The 23,023-nt window shown below is 28.5% G+C and overlaps 1 protein-coding gene across 1 annotated transcript; it reads right to left on the bottom strand.

Moving 5' to 3' along the window:
- Positions 1-1,034: 1,034 nt before the first annotated feature.
- On the bottom strand, positions 1,035-22,981 carry LOC107452955 (NEDD4-binding protein 2). The gene is made up of 10 exons (XM_087158958.1): positions 22,358-22,981; positions 13,421-17,092; positions 11,963-12,076; positions 9,647-9,804; positions 9,221-9,327; positions 8,507-8,645; positions 5,930-6,142; positions 4,970-5,037; positions 4,349-4,573; positions 1,035-2,723 (listed from the first exon to the last, which is right to left on the bottom strand). Exons 1-10 carry the CDS (start codon positions 22,557-22,559, stop codon positions 2,672-2,674), a joined length of 4,950 nt encoding a protein of 1,649 aa, XP_087015084.1. The 5' UTR covers positions 22,560-22,981; the 3' UTR covers positions 1,035-2,671.
- Positions 22,982-23,023: the final 42 nt, after the last annotated feature.

The following is a 23,023-nucleotide window of genomic DNA, read 5'->3' as shown; positions in this document are numbered from 1 at the left end:
TGCACTGTTATCCCATAATTGGGAAAACCAGATTGTTATGTGGGAAATAAATAAATATTTATTTCTTCTGTTTCTTTCATATTTATTTCTTGGTGTCAACAGCAAAATTACAAAAAACCACTGGACGGATATAATTATCATGTAAGTTGATAGAACTTACAATTGTCTAAACGTTTACACATCAATTAAATATATTAAAATCTATGACTCATTTCATAACATGCAACCAACATAAAAAAAAATACAAATACTTCAAAGAGTAAATGTTATATTCTTTTAACAGGAAACAACCAAAAAACCATGTACCAGACCAGTAACCATCACACACGAGTGATTGGATAGACGATGAAAATATAAAGTACTTAATCTCCTATGTCTTTCGTATATTCTGAGTGAACAGCAGATTCCAAAGGGCAAAGCTAATGCCCACCATCGCACACAGGGCGACTAGATATAACAAGCTTTGATTCAAAAATTTCCATCTGTTGCCACTTTTTTCTTTGAAATTACATCCTATGTTCAAATATAGAATTATTATGAATAATTTATAATATTCTATATGAAAATTACTTTATTTTACGCTTGTTTCTTAATTTTTTCTCTTTTTTAGAAATGAACTTTGTGTTACCATAATACCTTTAAATGTTTACCATTTAAAGGTATTATTCAAATATTTTTCAAAACCAGATATTTTTCAAAAGAAATGTCTAATATTAAGCTTATTAAATTGTTTAAAACTTTTAATTCTTAAAAAAGTGGCCACTAGCACTAGGAAAATTTCTTAATTTTGCTCTATAGCAGATTCAATACAATATAGCTGGTTGTCATTCTCAGCAATTGGACTCAACTCAGAATATCTCGAATAAGTAATGTGAAACGTAGGTCACCGTGTAACCAATCCTCTAAAACACCGCAAACTTCATTTTTTATTTATATCACACATTAAAATTAATAATGGTCACAATAAATATGGACATCCTTTCACAAATGATACAGAATTAAAGGAAAATATGAGGTCATTATTAATATCTCTATTTGGGGGGGGGGGGGAAATATGGATTTTTATTTGAATACCTTTTATTAATAAATATCAATTTGCAAAAGGAAGCCTAACAATAAAGAAAAACGATTTATTTAAAATTAAATGGCAATAAGACTAAAAAAAAATATAAGGTAATGTAATAAATGTTTACAATTTGATTATTAACAGGATAGATGTTAAGGGCAGAAAAACTAAGTCTTCAGTACATAAGCTAAATTTTGCTTTAAGTATACATATATATATAAAATTGACAGCTAAAATAAACAAAAGAAAATGTTAAGGAAAGACAGTGAGAGGTGCAAAATGATATTATGTAATATAATATAAAGTGACTGCAGTTTTAGAAGAAATATAATCTGGAATAAATTGGCAGAAAAAAAATCTGCGTACTAGGTAAATGCTTAGTATGATTCCATATGAATGAACTTTTTAAAATTTTAGAAAAGCATATATTTATATAGAAGAATTTTTGTAAGAATTTTTGTTGGACTAGCATAGTTCATTTTTATAAACAAAAAAATTATTTGACTGATTATTATTTTTCTATAAAGAATTTTGTTAGTAAAATGAAACATTTGGAAAAAAATAAATTAATACAAAATTGTACTTTAACACTACTTAAAGATTAATACAAAATTAATAACTTAATATTTCTAATTTGACAATTTCTTAAGAATTTGACACAAAATTTGCATAAAATAGAAAAGTCTGTAACGTTAACACCAAATTAACGGAAAATAAATTTAAGATTAAGAAAAGGTATATGAATCTGTAATGAATTATAAAACTTCATAAAAATTAATATTAAAACTGTACTTAGTTTGAAAACTCAAGTCTTTCCCAATACTAATAAACTGAGAAAGTTAAGAGTAAGTTTATAGTAAAGAATGGTTAAAAGTAAAGGTTATAGCAATTTGAGAATAATAGAAAATATTAAATATTAATTTAATTAGAACTTTAAAATATTCTTGAAAAAGAGCAGGCAAAATATTGAGGCTAAAATAATAATTGATTTTCAGATATTTCAGAGATAAAAAATGCAAGGAAAAAAATAACAAAGCATAGTTAACAACAACAAAAAAAAATATTTTTTATTCATACTGACAATATATTTGAAATTAGTATTACATACCAGTAATACTTTTCAAATATATAAAGCAGTGTAGACTTAATAAAAAAAATTCCTTAAAAAATATTCAGATTTTATAAAAAGTTCAAAAAAGAAATAAATTAAACAGTTTACATAGTATTATTTACAGTATTATAACAGTTACTTATTATTTTGCAAATTGAGGAATAATTAAAATTGAAAAAGAAATGAAGTAAAGGAAACAATACTGATGAAAACGAAAGTTAAAATCAAGTGAAGATAATTACATTATTCTTTAATTTGTTCTAAGAACTAATACCTGAGTTACCCATGCACATCTTGTCAAAAAAGTTCATATAGCTGAACAATAACACATCAGCATCTAACCATCATAAGTAAATAAATTTCTGTCAACTTGCCCTTTTTTACAATCAACATTTTAAATTGCAATTAATTACATTACTTACATAAATTAAAAAATACATTAATTTACAATTTTCAAATGAAATCAAACTTTGCTAATGTAACTGCAAACCTTTTCAACCAGGATTCAAGAATATATCTATAACACCAAGATGAACCTCGGAAAAGCTGTCGAAAAAAACTCTCGTTAAATAAGATTAAAAGACATAACATTTCAACAATTTAATTGAGAAAAATTTTTTTATCATACAAATCAGTAAACATGCAATAATTATTATTTCAATAAAATGTACAATCTTTTTAAAAAAACATCTACATATTAGTTATTTCATTATAATAAAAAATGAATAAAGATTCCGTGTGTTAAAAAATAAAATTCAAAAGTACAATTTTATTATTTAGATATATTTATGTTGAGCTAAATAAATGAATTTTTTTAAAAATAATTATTTAACATATGAATAATGTTTCTCTCTTGTACCTTCAAGAAATGCAAAGCTTTCAAGTTTCATTAAAAGTATATTTATTAAACATAAACATTATCAAAATAAGACAGCAACCTCTCAGGCCAGAACAGAGCAAGTACTGAGACTGAACCTAAACAACATCAATGCATCAATAACGTCACAGTTACAATCACAGTTTAAACACATATGTGACAAATAAAGAATCTGTATGTTGAAGAATAAAATAATTCAAAAGTACAATTCGTTTGATTATTTATATGGATATATTTATGTTGAGTTATTCCATTATAAATGATTTTTTTTAAATAATAATAATATTAAAGAACTTGGCATTGATACATTGAGGGTAAGAAAAATATTTATGTATTATACGCTTTGTAATATTTTTTAAGGTATAAAACAGGCAACAGTTCAACAGTTGATATGAATAAGCTCCGGGTAAAATCGGCATATTTTTTTTTATGCAATTCCAATTTTTTTTTTATGCTTTTATACGGATCACAACTTAACAGGAAGCTTTGTAAATTGTAAGTAACAAAAACAAAATATGATGTACTTGGCAATCGAGTTTAAAAAGTAATGAGATTTCATTTTCTCATCCTAACTCACTTAAAAATAGCAAACAGAAATGCAACTTTTCTCAGAAAATACTAAATTAACTCTCACAAACATAATTTTTTAAAATTTTATATACAGTATTGCTTGGTTACATTTATTGTTGTTAACAGAAAGAAAGAGAGAGTTAAATTTTTAGTGACATATAATATTCCAAAAGAAATTTAAATATCAAATTCTAAAGACAAATTTTCAAAATATTTTTGTTAAAATTCTAGAAGAGTAAATAATTTAAATAAAACAGCAAAAAAGTTTTATGAAATTAACAGTATTTTCAATGAAAACTACAACAAAAAGGTAATTTTTAAATGGGTTAGGATAGAATACTTTGTTTCTCTTAATGTAGCTGAAATTCATGAAATTATATGCAAAAAAATCAAGAAATCAAAACGGCCCTTTTACCATATAAGATTTAAACCACGTGTATAGAAAAGTCAATATTTGATATAAATAAAAAAAATACAAAACATGATGCGCTATCTTAAATTATGTATATAGGAATCCTGGTGAATCCTTAAATCTCATTTGCATTGGTAGTTAAAAGCGTGAAAGCGATTTTTTTCCCTCAGGAATTCAAAAAAGATAAACTTCCGTTAAAGAGGCGGATTTTTAAAATTATTTTTAGTAAAAGTAAAAAATTTTCTGCAATAAGTGTTCGCACATTCCTGTAAATTATATTATCAATCTGTAAGCAAGGTAATTTTAACTAACCCCAAACCAGTCTTTTTCAAGAACTCCATAACAGATGGTCTCAATTTTGCCCCTCTTTCGCTGTGCAATCCTTGACCAGTTATAACAGAAATAGATTGAGGAATTGCTTGCTGTGGACTTTGCATTGCTTGTTTCCAATTACGAATGAATTTATCAAGAAGAGGTATTGCTTCCTGTACGTACAATCCATGCAAATCAAGAACACGTGCAGATAAAGAATCATTCCTACAACAAATGAAAAGAAACATTTGAATCAATACTTAATAAAAGCTTCTTTAATAAGCATTATTAATATAAATACTAATAATGTTAATATATTAATTGAAATAAAACTAAGCAAGCTTCTCCCAAACACATCCTGAACGGTTTGGGACTTTCCAGAGAGGACATATACTCATCACCCTCTCTAGTCCTCGATTTCCTTAGGGTCAACGGTCTGATGGACCTTGTCTGACTTCGTCAGACATTTGGAGGATAAATCAGAACACAACAACAACAATAAATAATAAAATACTAATACTAATACAACAATAATACAAAAAATACTTTTGTACTAAATAAAATATGACAAAATTTACAATTAATTTTATGTTAGGAAACAACAAGATTAAAAATTCTTACCTCTGCTCAGAAATTAATTTGGAAGCCATTTTATTTATCTCTTTGAATTTTTGTTGATGTTCACTACCCTAAAATATTTAAAAAAATTAATAATAATACAAAATATCCTAGAACCTATAGTTTAATCATGATTATCAGAAAATAAATTTTATAATCAAACAAATTTCTTGCATTTAAAGTTAAAAAAAAGTTACAAATTTACAACATTAATAAAAGTTAAAGACATATAAAAGCAAAATTTTAAACTTTATAATTCAAAATAAAATTTTAAAAAATCCACAAAGAGTCTTTAATATAGAGCGGCTCGAAATGCATGTTTAAGAAAATGAACACAGATCAAAATGTGTGCTTACGTAAATGAACACAGCTAGTTAAGATAATGAAAAAATCATTTGATTCCGCTTTTCAAACTTTTTTTAAAGAATAAACTAACGATTAAAAAATAATGCTTATCATAAAATCTTATCATCCACTTCCATAAATCACTTGATGCATTTTATAAAATTTGTTTTTTTTTTTCTTTTTAAAGACTTTAAAAGTTCACAGTTGGTATAAGGTTATAAATTTATAATAGAGGGTAGTTAATTTATGTTGTAGCAGTGTCGAGTTTTAACTCGCTATATCATTATCTAAATATAATGGCATCGTCTGAAAAGTTACATCTCTAATGTAACCTATCCACCAAAAAAGAAACAAACAGGAATATTAAGCAAAACATTAAAAATCAAGGCAAATAAGGACAGAATATTTTGTATCAGGAAAATCAGGAGAACTACAAATCCTGCATAAAGTACATTAATGTATTATTTTATTAATCAAATGCGCTAAAGATGTTTGGGCACTTAAAATTTTCATTCGGACATTTATTTCGTAGATCGACACACTCGACAAGTCACATACGAAGTTTTAAATTTTCTCTTCGTCTTCATAAATAATAAGAATTAGTGAAATAGTTCCTACCCTTTGAGAATAAAAAGAAGCAACTTCCGACATTCCTCTGTGGAAAGCATCTTTTGCTTTCTGTATGAAGTACTGACGTTGATTGAAATGATCTGTGGCAAGTTGCCTCAGTTCTAGAGCTTCTGATGAAATTGTTGGTGCAGATGGAATTATTCCTTCTTTACTGGAATCAGAATTCGTATACTGTACCCATTTTTTCCAATCAGAATTAACCTGGAAGAAAAGCAAGCAAAAAATAAATAAAACTTATTTTAACTGATTTTTAATACATATTTGAAAAAAAGTGAAATTATTGATTGTAATTGCTAATGATTCATGTTATTAATATATCAGTTACATCATTTTTAACTTCGTTTACTATTTTAATGCATAAACTCATCATCAAGTTTCAACTAAAAATAAAAGTTTTGTGATAATTTTTGCTTCTAGTAATTTTGGTTTTAAGAAAACTATCACTGAGTATATTAAAATTTTTTTAAATTGATTTTGCGATATAATTGCCTTTTTGAATAAACTGCAATTATTTTTTGTCAGTGGAACGAAAATGATAACAAAAAAGGCTATTTTGATTTTTTTTCTTTCAAATAAAGCTTTCACAAATCCACCTTTGACTACACACTTAACACTTCAGAAAAATTTAAAAAATATATATTACTGGGCATAAAACAAAACACTTCATGCAGAGGATGCATCAAGTCTCAACTACTTCCCACCAATTATAAGTATAATACCTGGTTGTAAACACCCAAGGGAAGCAAACATTTGCATGAAAGTAAGTGAAAACTTTTCTAATTAAAGGTATTAAACAAAATATGGAGAGAAAAAGTGCTTGGCCATCAACAGGGTGAGATAGAGATTCATGACAAATCCCTATATTTCTATAAAGTGAGAAAGTGTTAGAAAATGAAAAATACAAAACACTATTTTCGATTTCTCTCATAATTTATCTGTGAAATGACTCAAATGTGTGGAAAAGTTTACAAAATTAGCTCATAAAAATTATAAGCATAAAAAAAAGAAAGAAATAGTAGGGTAAGTTAAGATTATGCCCATCATACTATTTGAGTTAAAAAGAAATAGTTTTATTTCGAATTCAAATTAAGAAGAATTGGTTGATACCTCCTACTTACCATCAGTATCAGGGTAGTAGGCCAGGTCAAGCCATGATCTTTTTTCATAACAGAGAAATCTGTACCACCATCTCGAGCCTCTCCAGTGACCACTTAAAAGAGTTCACGTTTTTCTGAGGGTATAAAAGCAAACCCACTTTGTCCCAAGTACCACCATCTCGCGCCTCACCAGCGGCCATGTAAAGAGTTAGTGTTTTTCTGAGGGTATAAAAGCCTACCCACTTTCCCCCAAGTACCACCATCTTGCGCCTCACCAGCGGCCATGTAAAGAGTTAATGTTTCTCTGAGGGTTTAAAAAGCCTACCCACTTTCCCCCACGTACCACCATCTTGCGCCTCACCAGCGGCCATGTAAAGAGTTAATGTTTCTCTGAGGGTATAAAAGCCTACCCACTTTCCCCCAAGTACCACCATCTTGCGCCTCACCAGCGGCCATGTAAAGAGTTAGTGTTTCTCTGAGGGTATAAAAGCCTACCCACTTTCCCCCACGTACCACCATCTTGGGCCTCACCAGCGGCCATGTAAAGAGTTAATGTTTCTCTGAGGGTATAAAAGCCTACCCACTTCCCCCCAAGTACCACCATCTTGCGCCTCACCAGCGGCCATGTAAAGAGTTAATGTTTCTCTGAGGGTATAAAAACCTACTCACTTCCCCCCAAGTACCACCATCTCGCGTCTCACCAGCGGCCATATAAAGAGTTTATGTTTCTCTGAGGGTATAAAAGCCTACCCACTTCCCCCCAAGTACCACCATCTTGCGCCTCACCAGCAGCCATTTAAAGAGCTTATGTTTCTCTGAGGGTATAAAAGCCTACCCACTTCCCCCCAAGTACCACCATCTTGCGCCTCACCAGCGGCCATGTAAAGAGTTAATGTTTCTCTGAGGGTATAAAAACCTACCCACTTCCCCCCAAGTACCACCATCTCGCGTCTCACCAGCGGCCATATAAAGAGTTTATGTTTCTCTGAGGGTATAAAAGCCTACCCACTTCCCCCCAAGTACCACCATCTTGCGCCTCACCAGCGGCCATATAAAGAGTTTATGTTTTTCTGAGGGTTTAAAGCGAACCCACTTCCCCCCAAGTACCACCATCTCGCGTCTCACCAGCAGCCATATAAAGAGTTAATGTTTTTCTGATGGCATAAAAGCATACCCACTTTGCCCCAAGTACCACCAACACCAGGTTTAATCTGAATATATATTGGACTGTTTGGGACCTATATGGGAAGAAATTCATTTATCTTCTCTTCTTGTACATGATTTCTTTCAAATGCCGATGAATTCTTAGATCTAGTCAGAGGGAGTCTGAGCAGGTGGAAGATAAGCAACAAAAACAAAAAATTCCAAAATAAGCTTTACTTTTTACGCTGCTAGAGTCGTTAACTCTTTAAGGATTTTGAGTCCGTAAAAACCCTGATTTTAGAAAATGCAAATTCACGCAACTTACGAAATCATTGAAGATATTTTCCTGTTTCTGGGCAGGTGCAACAGGTTTCTTGTAGTTTACCATTACACTTTCTTGTATCACCATCTTCTGTTCTCCCAGTTCTTCACCCAATGCCTTTATACTATTCGCTATAGAGTAGCTGAAATGACAACATGGCCATTAGTCTAGCAATTTAAATAGAGATGAAAAATCAATTAAGTTTTTTTTATTAGGCATAATATATACGGTGACGTAATAGATAGTTATCTTAGTAAAATTATTGTAAAATACAGAGCAAAACAATAAAAATGCAAAGCATTTAAAACTAATGACATAAGCACAATTAGGAAATTTTGCAACTGGCAAGTTGTATCATTTTTGACAGTAGTTACTTTTCAAAACATGAGGCCACTTTTTCAAAAATTGAATATTTTAAACGATTAAAAAAACTGCTGATATTAGCAATGTAAAGCAATCTTTTTTATGCATTTCTCAAAATTACAAGGTTCGTTTCTAATATAAAATAGAAAATGATGATAAGTAAAGAGATTTAATATATTTTATCAAAAAAATTGAAACCAAAACATAGTTAAAATTTAAAAGTATAAAATTTTATTGTATTGTATTTTATTTTTAAATTGTATTTTATCTATTATTGTATTTTTTTATCAAGTTTTATTTTGAAATTTTATTGATTTAACTTACAAACATATTTTGCACCACTAGTCAACTTACTTGTTAGACTCAAATATTTCATCCAAAGCAGTTGGATCAGCTCCAGGATACAAATTATACAACTCTTGTCTTTTTAATTTAGTTGAGAAGTCTATGTCTTTCTTTAACTAGAAATTAAATACAATAAATTAGATCTGTTGAATAATAGTTAATCACGTTAATCAATATCTTTGCTCAAAGATGATAACATTATCATAAAAAATTACTAAGAATTTATAAAAAAAAAATTTCCTGAGCTTTTTAAATATTTTTTTTTCAAACGAGAAAAAAAAAGATAAAGAAAAAGCATACATAAAAGCAACATTACTGAATATAACAAGAAAGCAACAAATAGATTTTTTGTCCAGTTAAGGATAAAGAGAAAAATACATTGAATTTAATAATTAAATTTGTTGCAGCTATTTCATTTGTATAAAATATGAATACCTTCTCTTTCTTGTGAAGCTCTAACGCATATTCCATATCCATAATTTCAGTTAGAGTTAGAGGCTCATTAACACTATGTTCTGATAGAGAAGGTGTAACTTTGCTAAGAATACTTTGCTTCGGTTTCCTTTTCTTTTTTGAGTCTTTATTTATAGTTCCTAGTAAAAAATTACAATTCAAAGGAAAAATAACTTTAAAATTACATTAACGAAACATACAAAGTTATAAAATCATAATGTTTTGACAATTAATAAAAAAAAATTATTACTTTCATATTCCTAAGAAATATAATTCTACACTTACCCAAATATTACTTCACCATAAATAATTAAAAACTTATTTCATATACCTTTCAATAGTTGAACAGTTTGAAGGAATTAAGTTTTCATCTAAGTAGTTGAACTAAATACAGAGGTAAAAATAGTTGAACAATATGGCCAAATCCTTTGTGGGGAGAGCTTCAAAGACAGAGACAAAATTTATAAATATTTTTATAATAGAAATGTGAATGTTTCATCTCTTTAAAGAAAACCCAACAACACCTTATATTCAATGCAACTTCGTTACCCAAGTCATGCATTGTGCATATTCAGCTTTAAGCTTAATGAGCCATGATTTTATGTATGATAATGAACTAAACTTGACAAATGGTAGATCCACAAACTGCGTGAAAATAAGATCTGATATTCTGCTAACTTCAAACTTTTTTTTGCATCCATATGGACGTCATTCATAGAATTAGCTGAACATACATTCACAGTCTACAGTAGTGCATTCACAGTATTAACTAATTATTAATTGTATCAATATACTGTTTTCAACACATTCTTGAAAACTTCTTATATTTTCATGTTGTTCTATTTTAAACCGCTCATGCATAAGGGCCTCATATGCAGTGCAGAATAATTTTTCCAAACAGCTTTAGTTGATAAATTACACGCAGTTCGTGAAGTCAGAACGGTCAAGCGTTTTCTTCTTCTTTTTTTTTTCCCCTTTGGGGACTTGAAGTAGAATATCTATAGTTTAGCTTGGCTTCAGCTTTGATTCCACAAATGAGCAATAAAATGTTATAAAAGGATTCATTTACAAATATGAAAATTTAAATTACAGCATTGTTGAAGAATTTTGACATATTAGATTGTAATGATAGAATAACCAGCTTTTCGTCATCACACATATCCAAAAAAAAAAAGAAAACTCTCTATCTTCAAAATTTAATACCTCTATTCTAAAAGTCTATTTTCCCCCTCATTCCTGAAGATTTTGTCCTTTTGTTTAGCCACACAAACCAAGTCCTTTGCTCAGTTGGATTGCAGCTGAGAATATTTGCACAATTATTTTTTAAAATTCATCTTTTCAATTTTATAAATGTTCTTTTTTTACAAATATATAATTTTTTATACGGACAAATTCTTAAAAAATAAGGCATTTAGGGCAACACTAAGATATGTTATAAGCAAAACTTTAGATAACAAATAAATTGCAACGACCAAATAATGAAAGGCTGAACTCAATCAGTAATTTATTGCTATAGAGGAAGGTTACAATCAAGTTAGGGTTTGCATCATGTCAAAAAGTAAACAAAAAAGCAGAATGACTAACTGGCCATCCTGTTTTTTTGTCTTTTTGTTTCTTACAGGTAGAAAACAGACTAAAAAACAACTGCATTTTCCTTTTTCAGAGCAGTGAAACAACTGTATCAACTTTCCTAAATTTAAAAAAAAAATGTTTTTACATTTTTTAAATTTATATTGTTTAGAAGGAGGTCAAGTCAAGACTTAGCAAGACTTTTCAGCTATGGGCCATAAGTCCTACAACTCAGTTTTAAAGAAATATTGTTTAAAAAGGAAACAAATTAAGAGCCAATTTTTAAGGGAAAAAAATTGGGCATATCAGGCAGGTTTGAATATTTGACATTTTCGATTTTATTGAAACTTTCAGGATATGTTCTTTATGAAGAAACTATAAAACACATGTTTATTTATTTTTTCAAAAAAAATTTTTTTTCCTTTATGGGAGTCAAAACTAAAGATTTTTTTAAATTTTGCAAAAAAAAAAAAAAAAAAAAAACCCCATCAATTTATAAGTGGCAATACTTTTTGTGAAACTAGTGAATGATCTTTGATAGTAGAACATAAAATAAGGTTAGTGTCATGGTTCATTCATTTCACAAAAAGTAAAAGCTTTGTTATAGTTTTGCAGAAAGAATATATCTTTACAATTTCAGCAAAATAAAAAACATCACGTTTTATCTAACATTGTCTAATTCTTATAAAAAAAAATTTAAAAAAACTGGCTATTAAATTTTTTATTTACCATTTGAATCAGGCGGGTTTTCATCATTTTCCATACTATTCTTCCACAACTTATGAATAAGTTCAGCAGTTTTCATATCTATTTGAACAATTCTTTGGCATGGCAGTAAGAAATCTGAAAAATTTAAAATTACTTTTGAGGATAAGAAATTTTTTTCCATGTGATTTAAAATATGCATGCAATAATATACACTGATGCGATTAAGGAATTTTGCTTTGATATAATAATTTTATTCCACTCAGAACTGCGAATGAACCTTTTTTTTTTCAGATTGAGGAATAAGCATATTAATTTTTCAAATATAAGCTGAGAATACAGTTTATAACCTTAAAAAATTAACCCTAACTTACAAACCTATAGGCCAATTAAAAAAAAATAAGACAAAATATTTTGTGAGCAACTTATAACTTCCTTTTTGGACTATCCAGCTAACTTAGTTTATTTATTTACTTTTGTTCAAAAATAAAAATTCATTCAAAGTCCCACTGGTTCCTTCCTTTCTGATTTTGTTACCCTCCTCTCTTTTTCTCCAGTATTTCAACTTATGAATTGTTCACATAAGCAAGTCAACTTAATACAAAGCCATAGTAAATCAAATGCTGATAGTGAGAGCCATTTGAATTTTGAAGTCATCATACTTAGCTTTTTAGGAGGTATAAATAACAAAACTAATTTGTATTAAAAAAATTTAATTACATATGTGCATATTTAATAAAAAAGGAGTTTAAATTTTGACAAGATTCACAAGAAAAAAAGATGCTGACAAGAAATTAAATAGTGGATTAATTTTGGGAAAAATAATTGTTTTAAACCAGTATCTGAGAGAAAATAAAGTAGCTATTACATCACTATAACAAATAAAATTAATACTGCAGTAGAACCCAGATTGCTTGACACCTGTTTATACTAGAGTCCCAACATCTCAACGTAGTTTAGAAAGTTATGATAAACAAGCAACAACCTGCAATTGGCTGAGAGCCAAAATTACAATAGAAACCCAAATAAAACTTTTCCTAGAACATTGAGACTATTGACAGGTTATCTTTATCTGACAGAACTTCATAGTAATAATTATGTTTTCTTTTTTTCTGGGGCGACGGATTCAAAAGTATTGAAAGTATTATTATACACAAAATTAATGTTATATAATAATAAATTCAGTGAAAAAAATAAATTTCAAATTTTGTGATAGTTATAATTAGAACTGTTAACAAGTTATATCTTAAAATATGTTAAAACTTTTTAATTTTTTGATAAAACATTACATTAATTTGCTGGATAAAAAGATAATTTTTTGTAGAAAATTTGAAAAACTGAAAATAAAGTTTTATTTTTATATTTAAAGAATTGGTTGTATCTGTTAATCTCTCTCCCAACTTCCAAAAAATATCAAATAATCTAATATTCTACTGCATTATTAAAAACAAATAAAAAAGGTCCTAAGCAAATATCAATTACCATTACACTCCCTTTCAACAACTGGACCGAAAAGTTCTTCTAACTGGTAAGCAAAAGCAGGATCAAGAGAAAGCTGCAAATTGTTTATAGAAGTCATGTCAGATTTTGACTGTGGAATTGATTCATCAGAATTAATTTTGCAATTCTCACCATCTGTCATCAATTGACAAGGAATCCTGTGCTTAATAGGTGATGAGTTTTCATACATTTCATTAGTAATTACAAAATCAGATTTAACATTCTTCTCCTTGAGGTCAAGGCTTGACTGATTAGATTGGAAATTTAGTGAACTATTCATGATGGATTGACTAGCATTGGGAGATGGTTCGGTAACAGACGAGTCAATATTTTCTATTTTTGTAGCATCATTATTAACATTTGTAAAATTGTATTTATATCCAGAATCTAAAAGTAAATTTGTCAACCAAATTTCATTTCCGTGACACAAATCCAAAAGGTGTAACAGATCATCTTCACAAACATCAGGAAAGCATTCTTGGACACGATTTAGTTTCTCTGATTTTTCAATTTCTAAAGCTAAATCATCAGTACTTGTACTTTTTTCAAATTTTGCCACTTGAGATATATTTTCACTACTTTCAAAATGCATTTCATTAGTATCTTGCCAACATATTGAGTCAAGGGAAGGGATTAAGATTTTATAATTCATCGAGACATATTCTCCTGCCTCTAACTTCTGCATGATTACAAAGTCCGATGGCTCTGTGAGAGTAGATGTTTCACAAACTTCAACAGTAGTGTCAACAAGAATGTCATCATTTTTACTATGGCTGGGTATGAATTCCGGAAATTTCCAATCTGTATCTATATGCAAACTTGCATCTTTAAATAGATAGGGTCTTCTTTTAATTTCAGGAACATTAGATAAATTTTTATTTTCAGGTAAATTATTCTTAGATTCTATCTCCATAGAATTTTCAGAAGTATTTGAAATAAATTCTCCAATGCTACTTTCTTTTTTATCCAAGATTTTTCTTGGAGGTTTTGGTACTGGTGGCAAAATATCTATAATCTCGAGATGACTACCTGTGAGGTTTGATTCATGGTCATTTTCACTTTCCCATTCTTGACATTCTTCTAGCATAAAGGAATTGGATACTTGTTTATCTTGGTCAAAACTATCAAGACTTTTGGATGAGTTAGTTCTTTTGTTAGACCTTGGTGGCTTAGGATCACAAATTTCAAGCGATTTGGAAGGTGTTAAAGATGCAAAACGATATTTGTTAGTAGAATCCTTTTTAAATGATTCAGACTCTGGGAATAATTTTTTAGCATCATCATTAATGTCAGTAAATAAAGCACTATTCGGAGCTTTTGAAATATCCAAATAATTACTATCTTGTAGGTTCTCATTTTTCAAATTTATGCCATTTGTTTTAGCATTTTTTGCACTTACATTATCTTTAGATGAAGTTTGATTATTTAGAGATGTTTCATTTAAATTAAAATTTAGTAAAATTGGCTGATTTACGTATGGAAAACTTTTTGGTAGAGAACAGCTTATTTTATCTGCATTCTTATTCACTGAATCAACGCTAATATTTTTTATATTGGATTCAGGATGAGAAATTATATGCTTATTTAAATTATTCAGAGATATACTTTTTGTAACTTTAACACAACTCAAATCAAGAGGGCTATTCTCATTTCCAAACTCAATGTGATTTGAATTTTTAGTTAACATTTCTTCAACAAAACTGAGACTTTTAACTTTCTCACTCAGTTCTGATTCTGGGTTTACTTTGTCATGGGTTAAATTTGAAGATATTTTATTACCATTGTTGGTATCATAATGTAAGTTTAAATCATGCTCTAAACTATCAGATTTACATTTTTGGTCTTCAGGTTCATTTTCATAATCGGTCACAAATGATAGTGATAATTCATTTTGAGAAACATCTTTCCAGTAAAAATCTTCATCATGTTCAGTGATATCAACCCAATCAGCATCCTCGCACGAGGTTGCACTACGCGTCTCTTCACTATCAACTTCAACTAATGATTTTAATTCTTCTAAACTTTTTATACTATTATCTCCACCAACTTTAAACTCTTTATGGGAGATTTCATCAAAAGTTTTATTTCCGCTTACATCAATTAGTGATCCATTTAGATTTTTAGGAGAATCAAAGGGTTGCTGCTCAGAGTGCAAAGTAGATAAAATATTATCATTCTTAGATTTTTTGTCTTGAGGAGGAGTAACTTCTTCCAATGAACTTGCACTTTGTGTTTCCTCACTATCAATTTCAACTAAAGATGTAAATTTTTTCAAATTCTTTAAAGACTCACATTTAGAAATCTTTAGATTTTTGTCAGAGACAATACTCTCAACATTATTTACATCTTCCCTTGCGTCTAACAAACCTTCATTAAAATTTTGAGTACAACTATTAAATTGCTGATCTGACTGCAAAGGCATTGGAACATCATCCGCCTTAGATGGTTCTTCATGGTGAATGACGGCTTCGAAAGAAACGCTGTCTAACAATATTTGCTGGTACTTTTCAATGTCTTCTATTTGTGATGGAATACTCTTTCTAGATAAGTTTTCTGCTGGCCTGTTTAAGCTATCTAAATGTTGTATTATAGAGTCTACAGTGACATTATGCTGATATCTTTCAAGCATTTTCTTTATTTTTTCCTTTGGAACACCATGAGTATTTTTCAACGACAAATCTCTGGGTCTAAACTTCCAAGGAGTATTTGGTTCCAAAATAAATATTTCATAAGCATATTTTCTACCAAAGGCAACATAAGGAAACATTTCCCAAGCTTCTGTATTAGTGTTATCAATGATAATTGGAGATCTGTCGTCAACAAAAGCTTTTTGTGCACGCCGTTTTGTCCAAGCATGGGCTTCATCAAGTTTTGTACAGTCAAAAATATATTTACCTCTGTGCACAAAAAAATCGTCCGTGCTTAATATAACACCAGAATGCTTCAGTTTTTTAGCTAAACTACTTTTACCACTGCCTGGTAAACCTCGCAAAATAATCAAAACACGCAAGTTTGATTTTATTTTTTTAACAATTGATTTATAAATACTATCCTTCTTATTTTTCTCCTCAAAGGTTTTAAAGGGAGATTTGACTTGATTTGAGCTTTTAGAACTACCATTGGTGAAATTTTCTTTTTTATCAGGAGATTTTAAAGATGCAGAGGAGGAGTTTCTTGCAAAAGGCGTTACAAATTGCGGAACATAGTTCATGTAAGGTGCAGATGAAAATTGCTGAGAGTAACCACTAGGAGGAAAATTATGAGACTCATTTGGAGGACAATAACTCAGACAAGGATCATAAAAATTACTATACTGAGGCATGGACTGATATGGACATGGAAATCCTATATTTTGTCCCTGAAACATTACATTTGAAGGGTAAGTGCCTTGCATTCGTGTCTTTATCTTAGAAGCATACATTGAATCATTTATTGGTGTTGCAGAGAATGAATCGACACTTCCTACATTCGAAAGATACTTAGAAAAGCTGTCCTTTAAATTAGAATCTTCTTTAGATTGATTTGATACTTCATCTTCTGATACTTGTGAGGCATAGTTCTCACTGTTTCTTGAATCTTCACTAACTGATGATGATATGCTAGTCGTATCTTCAGTATTACTAAGCTTCATTAAAGTTTCAACAGCTTGCTCCACTAAATAAAACAGATGAGATAAATTAAAAATGATTCAAAATATACAAATAAGCTTTCGAGAAAACAGGTATTAAAATTTGCTAAATCTATTTCAATATTTTAACAGTTAGTAACATAGAGTTGCCAATCAATAAAATAGTAAATAAAGATTTAAAAAAACTAGAAAAATTGTGGTAGTCGAGAATAAAACAGTTCTAGTTTGTTTTTTCTCGTATTTCCATTTTTGTTTTTCGTTGGCAACTTCATGTTTTCTGTTTGAAATTATTTTTGTTTTCCTCATTCATGCATGTTAAGTCTTGAGAATGGGCACTTATTTTTGAGCTCTTAAAACACAGCGACTTTTATTAGGGATGTAACAAATATTCGGCTTACTCTGTCCTTTTGCAGAATATTCGGTTGGTCGACTGTTCAGCCAAATATACGACAAAGGTTTATTTCAGAATTTGAATAATTAAAAAATAATAATAAATCTAAAATTATATTTTTTTTTACTTTTCAATATTAGTAATAGATTTTATACGCATTTCAAAACTTGCTAAACTTTGCTCAAGTTCTAAGATTTGCCACACAGCTTGCAAATTTACACATGGAATATATCTAATAATTTATACTGGAAGACAAACGGAGAAACGAAATTTGAAGAATTAAAACTAGATTATTTAATGCTGATTCTGGAATTTTGTTCATCCTATTTTTTAAAATCCAGGCAAGTAAATTTCATTGTTTTTTCAACACTTTTTGCTCTTAATATACTTTATCACTTTTTTCCCATAATGCAATATAAACAGGGTTGGATTTTTGATGTAAAAAACGTCTTGAAAAGTGCCAAAAACTATCAAAAACCTGGGACAAGTTTCTTTTTTTAACATTGGAGACACTTTATTAATGTAATAAAGTGTCACTAAATCAGACACAAAACTTGCATTATATACCTACAACTATAATTATGATTTTTATTACAGATCACGTATAAAAAATTTAGTCAAAACTATTAATTGGTTTTTCTAATAGTACTCCAAATACTTTAAGATCCATATTATAACGATTTGGTTTCCATTACAGGTAATAACTATGAGTTGTTATTGATTATCAATCTAAATATTGATTTCAATTATTTTCCATTACAATTTAGGCATAATTTTTAGATTAAGTGAAATGAAAGTGATCATCAACAATTTTTTATTTTATTTTATAACCGTCGTTGGACAGCCGACCCAATTTCATGGGTTTACGACTACTTACGTTCAACTCCGTAGCCTTGTAATTTTGAACCAATCCAGAAGACAAGGAAACTCCTGGATCAGTACCCCCAGAGGTATTGATTTGTTGTGGGAACATGGAGGACTTTGAGACTCGACAGATTTAACGTGCATCAGTCACCATTTACTACACGGGGAGTCTTCGGCCGGCGAGGATCGAACCCACGACCTCTTGGATATGGGCCCAGCACCCTACCGACCAGGCTATCCCGGCCTGATCATCAACAATTGTAGGATCTCAATGCATAACATTTTATCATTGATCCTCAATATTTCTTATTCATTGTACTCAGGGGAGCAGGAATATCTCTAACCGCACGAACAAGGCTTTAGAGGAATTTCAGGCAGCCATAGGGAAATTTTTGGTCTAAAAAAATTTCCACAAAATATTTTGTTAGAAACAGTTTACTATTTTTTTATTATTTCATTTAATAACAGTCTAAAAATTGTTGAAGTGTAAGGTATAAAATTTTTTTACATTATTTTAAAGAATTTAATTTTAAATGGTAAAATACGAAATTTGAACAAAATCAGGAGAAATCGAATTTTAAAAATATGACTTTTTCAAAATCCTTTGGTTCTTTCTTTTAGTTTAGCATACTGTACATGAATACTTCTAATATTAGCAAACTAATGATAATTATATTATGATTAGTGAACTAATCATAATTTAGAAAAAATATAATTGTTTAATTAACTGAGTTAATAATTTTTTCAATCAATCAATTCAAGGATTCAATTAAATTACTATTAATAATCAGTATAGTTATTAGAATAAATTTCGTAGTAACATATTATTTTATTATGTTACAATATCTTTAGTAGATCTACATTCTAGTCTATGCAGCTCAGCAACAATTGAAAGAATAGTTTTGAATTTCGGTCTTATTCATACAAAACTGAAAAATGAATTTGGAGTTCAAAACATTTTTGTAATCACATGCTTTAGAGAAGGGAGGAGTTAAAATGGGAGTAAATGAAAATTGATTTTACATACAATGAACATGATAATTGTTGAAAGTTTCGTTGTTAATTTGATTGTTTTTGTATTTATATTTTCAATATTTCAAAAAAATTAACGGATTTGATAAATTTAACATTTTTATTTATAGTTATTTAGAATTTTCTACATCAAATGTCAAAATAATTTAAAAACATAATTGGTAATTGGCACTTGCAATTTCATCTGTGCATTTCTTCATGGATCCTAGCTAATAATTATTCTTATACGAAAGTCTTGGGTTTTAGACACTTGTCAAAAATAGTTTTTTGACATGACGAATAAATCTAGGCAGGGTTGGGTTTTTGACGTCAAAAAGTGGTTTTTGACATGACAAGGGTATAATACTGGTTTAAACCGTCAAAAATGTCAAAAACTGAAGTTTGCCAAGAAAATATATAAACTTCAAAACTACCAACAGTTGCCATGCATTATATTGAAATTTAATTTTACTATAGGTAATCAGCAGGTTTTAAAATATTTTTTAATTAAAATTAAGGTAAAATAACAGATTTAAAATCTCAGAAATTTATATTCAAATGCATGTGCACAAAAATTGTTTAAATATTTATATTTAACAATTTTTTTTTTCTTTTTGATACTTAAGAAAATTAAAAGTTTATTACTATGCATTTTTGACATATAAGGAGCATATAACTAATATTTATAAGGAACTTACAAGTTATGTTGTATAAATACAAACTTGATACAAGATACAAGTGTATAAAAAAAATTTTTTAATGTTATACCGAATATCTTTATTATCCAGTATGTTAATTTGAATTTAAAAGTAGTTATATTTATGAATAATGATAAATTTAATTCATATTGTTTATTATATTTATTTATAATTATTACACTTATCATTTTAAAAAATTTTTATCTCTTAATTTTTTGTTCTCCACTCGTATTAAGAATACAAATAATGCATATCTTGAAAGCAAGAAGTAATTATTCAACAGCTGAATATTTAGATATTCAACAAAACTATATCATATTCAGCAAAATGAATAGGCTGAATATACTGTAATTCGACACTAACTACTCTGTGTATTTAACAGAAAGCACTTAAATTTGTAATGTTAAAAAGATTATTAAGAAGATTTAAAAAAATATTAAAAAGATTTTTCTTTAAAAGAAGATGCCTAATGTACAAAACTGCTAATGTTTATCTTTAAAAATGTCTAATTTTTAGTATAATCTATACTATACTATACACTAAATTTGGTTATAAATAAATTTCTTAATAATATCACTGCAGATTTTCAATAACACATGAAAATGAATACATAATATTACAAAAGATGTGAGTTTTCAAAAGTACAAGATTTTGGTTACTATTCAAAATATAAGTGTTTCTTCAAAATTTTAAATTTATTTTTTCTAGAACATATTTAGAAACACTATCCTTTAAAAAATATATAAATTTTATGTATTAATTAAATTTCACATATGAATATGGGTTTTTGACATTTTCGACATTTTTGACAATGAGGTTTTTGACGTGACGGTTTAAACCATGGTTTAAACTGTCAAAAACTGTCACATGTCAAAAACCTGCCAACCCTGAATCTAGGGTTGAAACTGGATAAAATCGTCAATTGTCAAAAACTTGCCAACCCTGAATATAGACAACCAGTAACAGAAAACTGTGATTTTCAGCATTGAATTTATGTTTCAAAAACTAAGAAAAAAGTTTCTTTTTTTTCTTGTTTTTCGCTTGCCTTTTTTTATATAAATTTTTCTTTTCATTTACATTTTCCTGAATTTAATTTTTAAAAAAATTACTTCTGTTATTAATATTTGTTTAAAAAAATTATCTTATCAGATTATTTTTGTTTCATTTCTGGTGTTTTACTGTTTTTAACACAGAGAGGCATTTTAATGAAGTGTTAACATAGATAAACAAAAACATAGAAAACTGTCATTTTCAACATTAAAGTTACGTTTTAAAGAAATAAGAATATTTTCTTCCTGTTTGTTTTTTTCCTTTTTTTTATTAACTTCTCTTCTTGTCAGCGCTTTTATTATGCCATAGCAACTTTTAATAAACGTAATTTTTGTCATCATCACTTTTTTTAAAAACGGTGGCAATATAAAAATGTTAAAGTAAGATTTTTGACGTTAAAGTCTTTGTTTAAAAATTCTGAATGATTTTTGTTTTAGTTCCATCTAGCTTTTTTGTTTTCTAAAAAATTTTTGTTTACATTATGACATGGCAAATTAGAGGGTTTCTATTAGATTTGATTCTTTTTCCCTCACTTTTTCTTGAAAATACAGTTATTGAAAAACTGAGAAGTTCAGCTTTAAATTTTTCTTTCAAGAATTTGTTTTGATACATAATTTTTTCTTTTCATTATAAAATGGCATATTTGAAAGCAATTCTGATAGATTAAATTTTTTTTTAAAAATTTATAGATACTTTTTTTTCCAGAAAAAATTATGTTTAGCATTCAAGATTTATTCTCTTTTTCATACACTTATAGATGACACCTGAGTATGATGGACGGTCTGACGAATTATGCGCCCGAGTAGCTAAAAATTGAATATGAGTTAAAAACACCATTTAAATTGCTTTCATTTAAAACATTAAGAATATGTTTCATAAATTACTGCCACATCTCAATATAATGAAATAAGTTAAGAGTAAATCAATTGATTTCTGCTGATTCCAAAGACAAGCACATTGAAAGACGAGCAGGATGCGGAAATATCCGCCGTTATAACTTAACCTAATACTAACTAACAATAATTAGCCCTAATAACTTTATCATTTTGTTTTGCCCTAAAATTTTATGCATCAAAGCAAATATTTAGAATAAATGTGCATTTATTCATTATTCAATATTAATTATATGTTTAATTTAACTTATGAATATTATTATACACCTATAGATTTAGATGGAAAATGGATAACTACAAAGTTGTAAGCAGAAAGAAAAAGATTAAATACGCAATTTCATAAAAAACACTAAATGTAAACAATCTAGTTTTAAATCATTATACCGTCATAAGCACATTCAGAAAACACCATAGTTATGACATCTTCATCAATTTTTCCTTGAAATATATCTTTAAGATACTTAAGGGACATCTTGGGATCAGTTCCATCCAAAGCAACAGAAGGATTTCTGTAGATTTCAGCTCCATCGCAATTAAGCATGGTTCTGCAATAGGGCTTGAATTTTCCTTTTGATTTTTTCGGCATTTTCAAGTTTTGTGACTATTTATTGAACCATAAAATAAAGATTGATTTAAAATTATAATAAAAGAAGAAAAATGCCTAAGTAAATAAACAACATTCATGTTTACAACACAAAAACGTCAAGAGGACAAACGTTGTTTATTATGTGACTGGATGTGGAAATCAAGAAAGTTGTAGTTATTGTCAGTATAATCTAAACACTAATTTAAAAACCTTTGAGTTGAATACGATCAAACAGGTGATTCCATTTAGTTCGTAAAATAATAGTACAGAGTTTCTTCTTCTTTTTCAGTTTAACGGGAATGCACCGAATGAAATCAAACTGGATTAGTAAAAAAAAATCTAATTTTTAATAGTATTTAGGGTGTATATTTAATGATCATTATTAATGTTTTAATTCACTCATGAAAGATAAATTTTGTACCAATTTAAAATTTAATAAAATTTAGATTTGTCTCCCAACTACT

Source organism: Parasteatoda tepidariorum, chromosome 3 (assembly GCF_982258835.1).
Source record: "Parasteatoda tepidariorum strain Cologne lab strain chromosome 3, Ptep-v5.0, whole genome shotgun sequence".
Lineage (NCBI taxonomy): Eukaryota > Metazoa > Arthropoda > Arachnida > Araneae > Theridiidae > Parasteatoda > Parasteatoda tepidariorum.
Note: the sequence above shows the minus strand (reverse complement) of the source record. Positions and strands in the feature narration are given on the sequence as shown.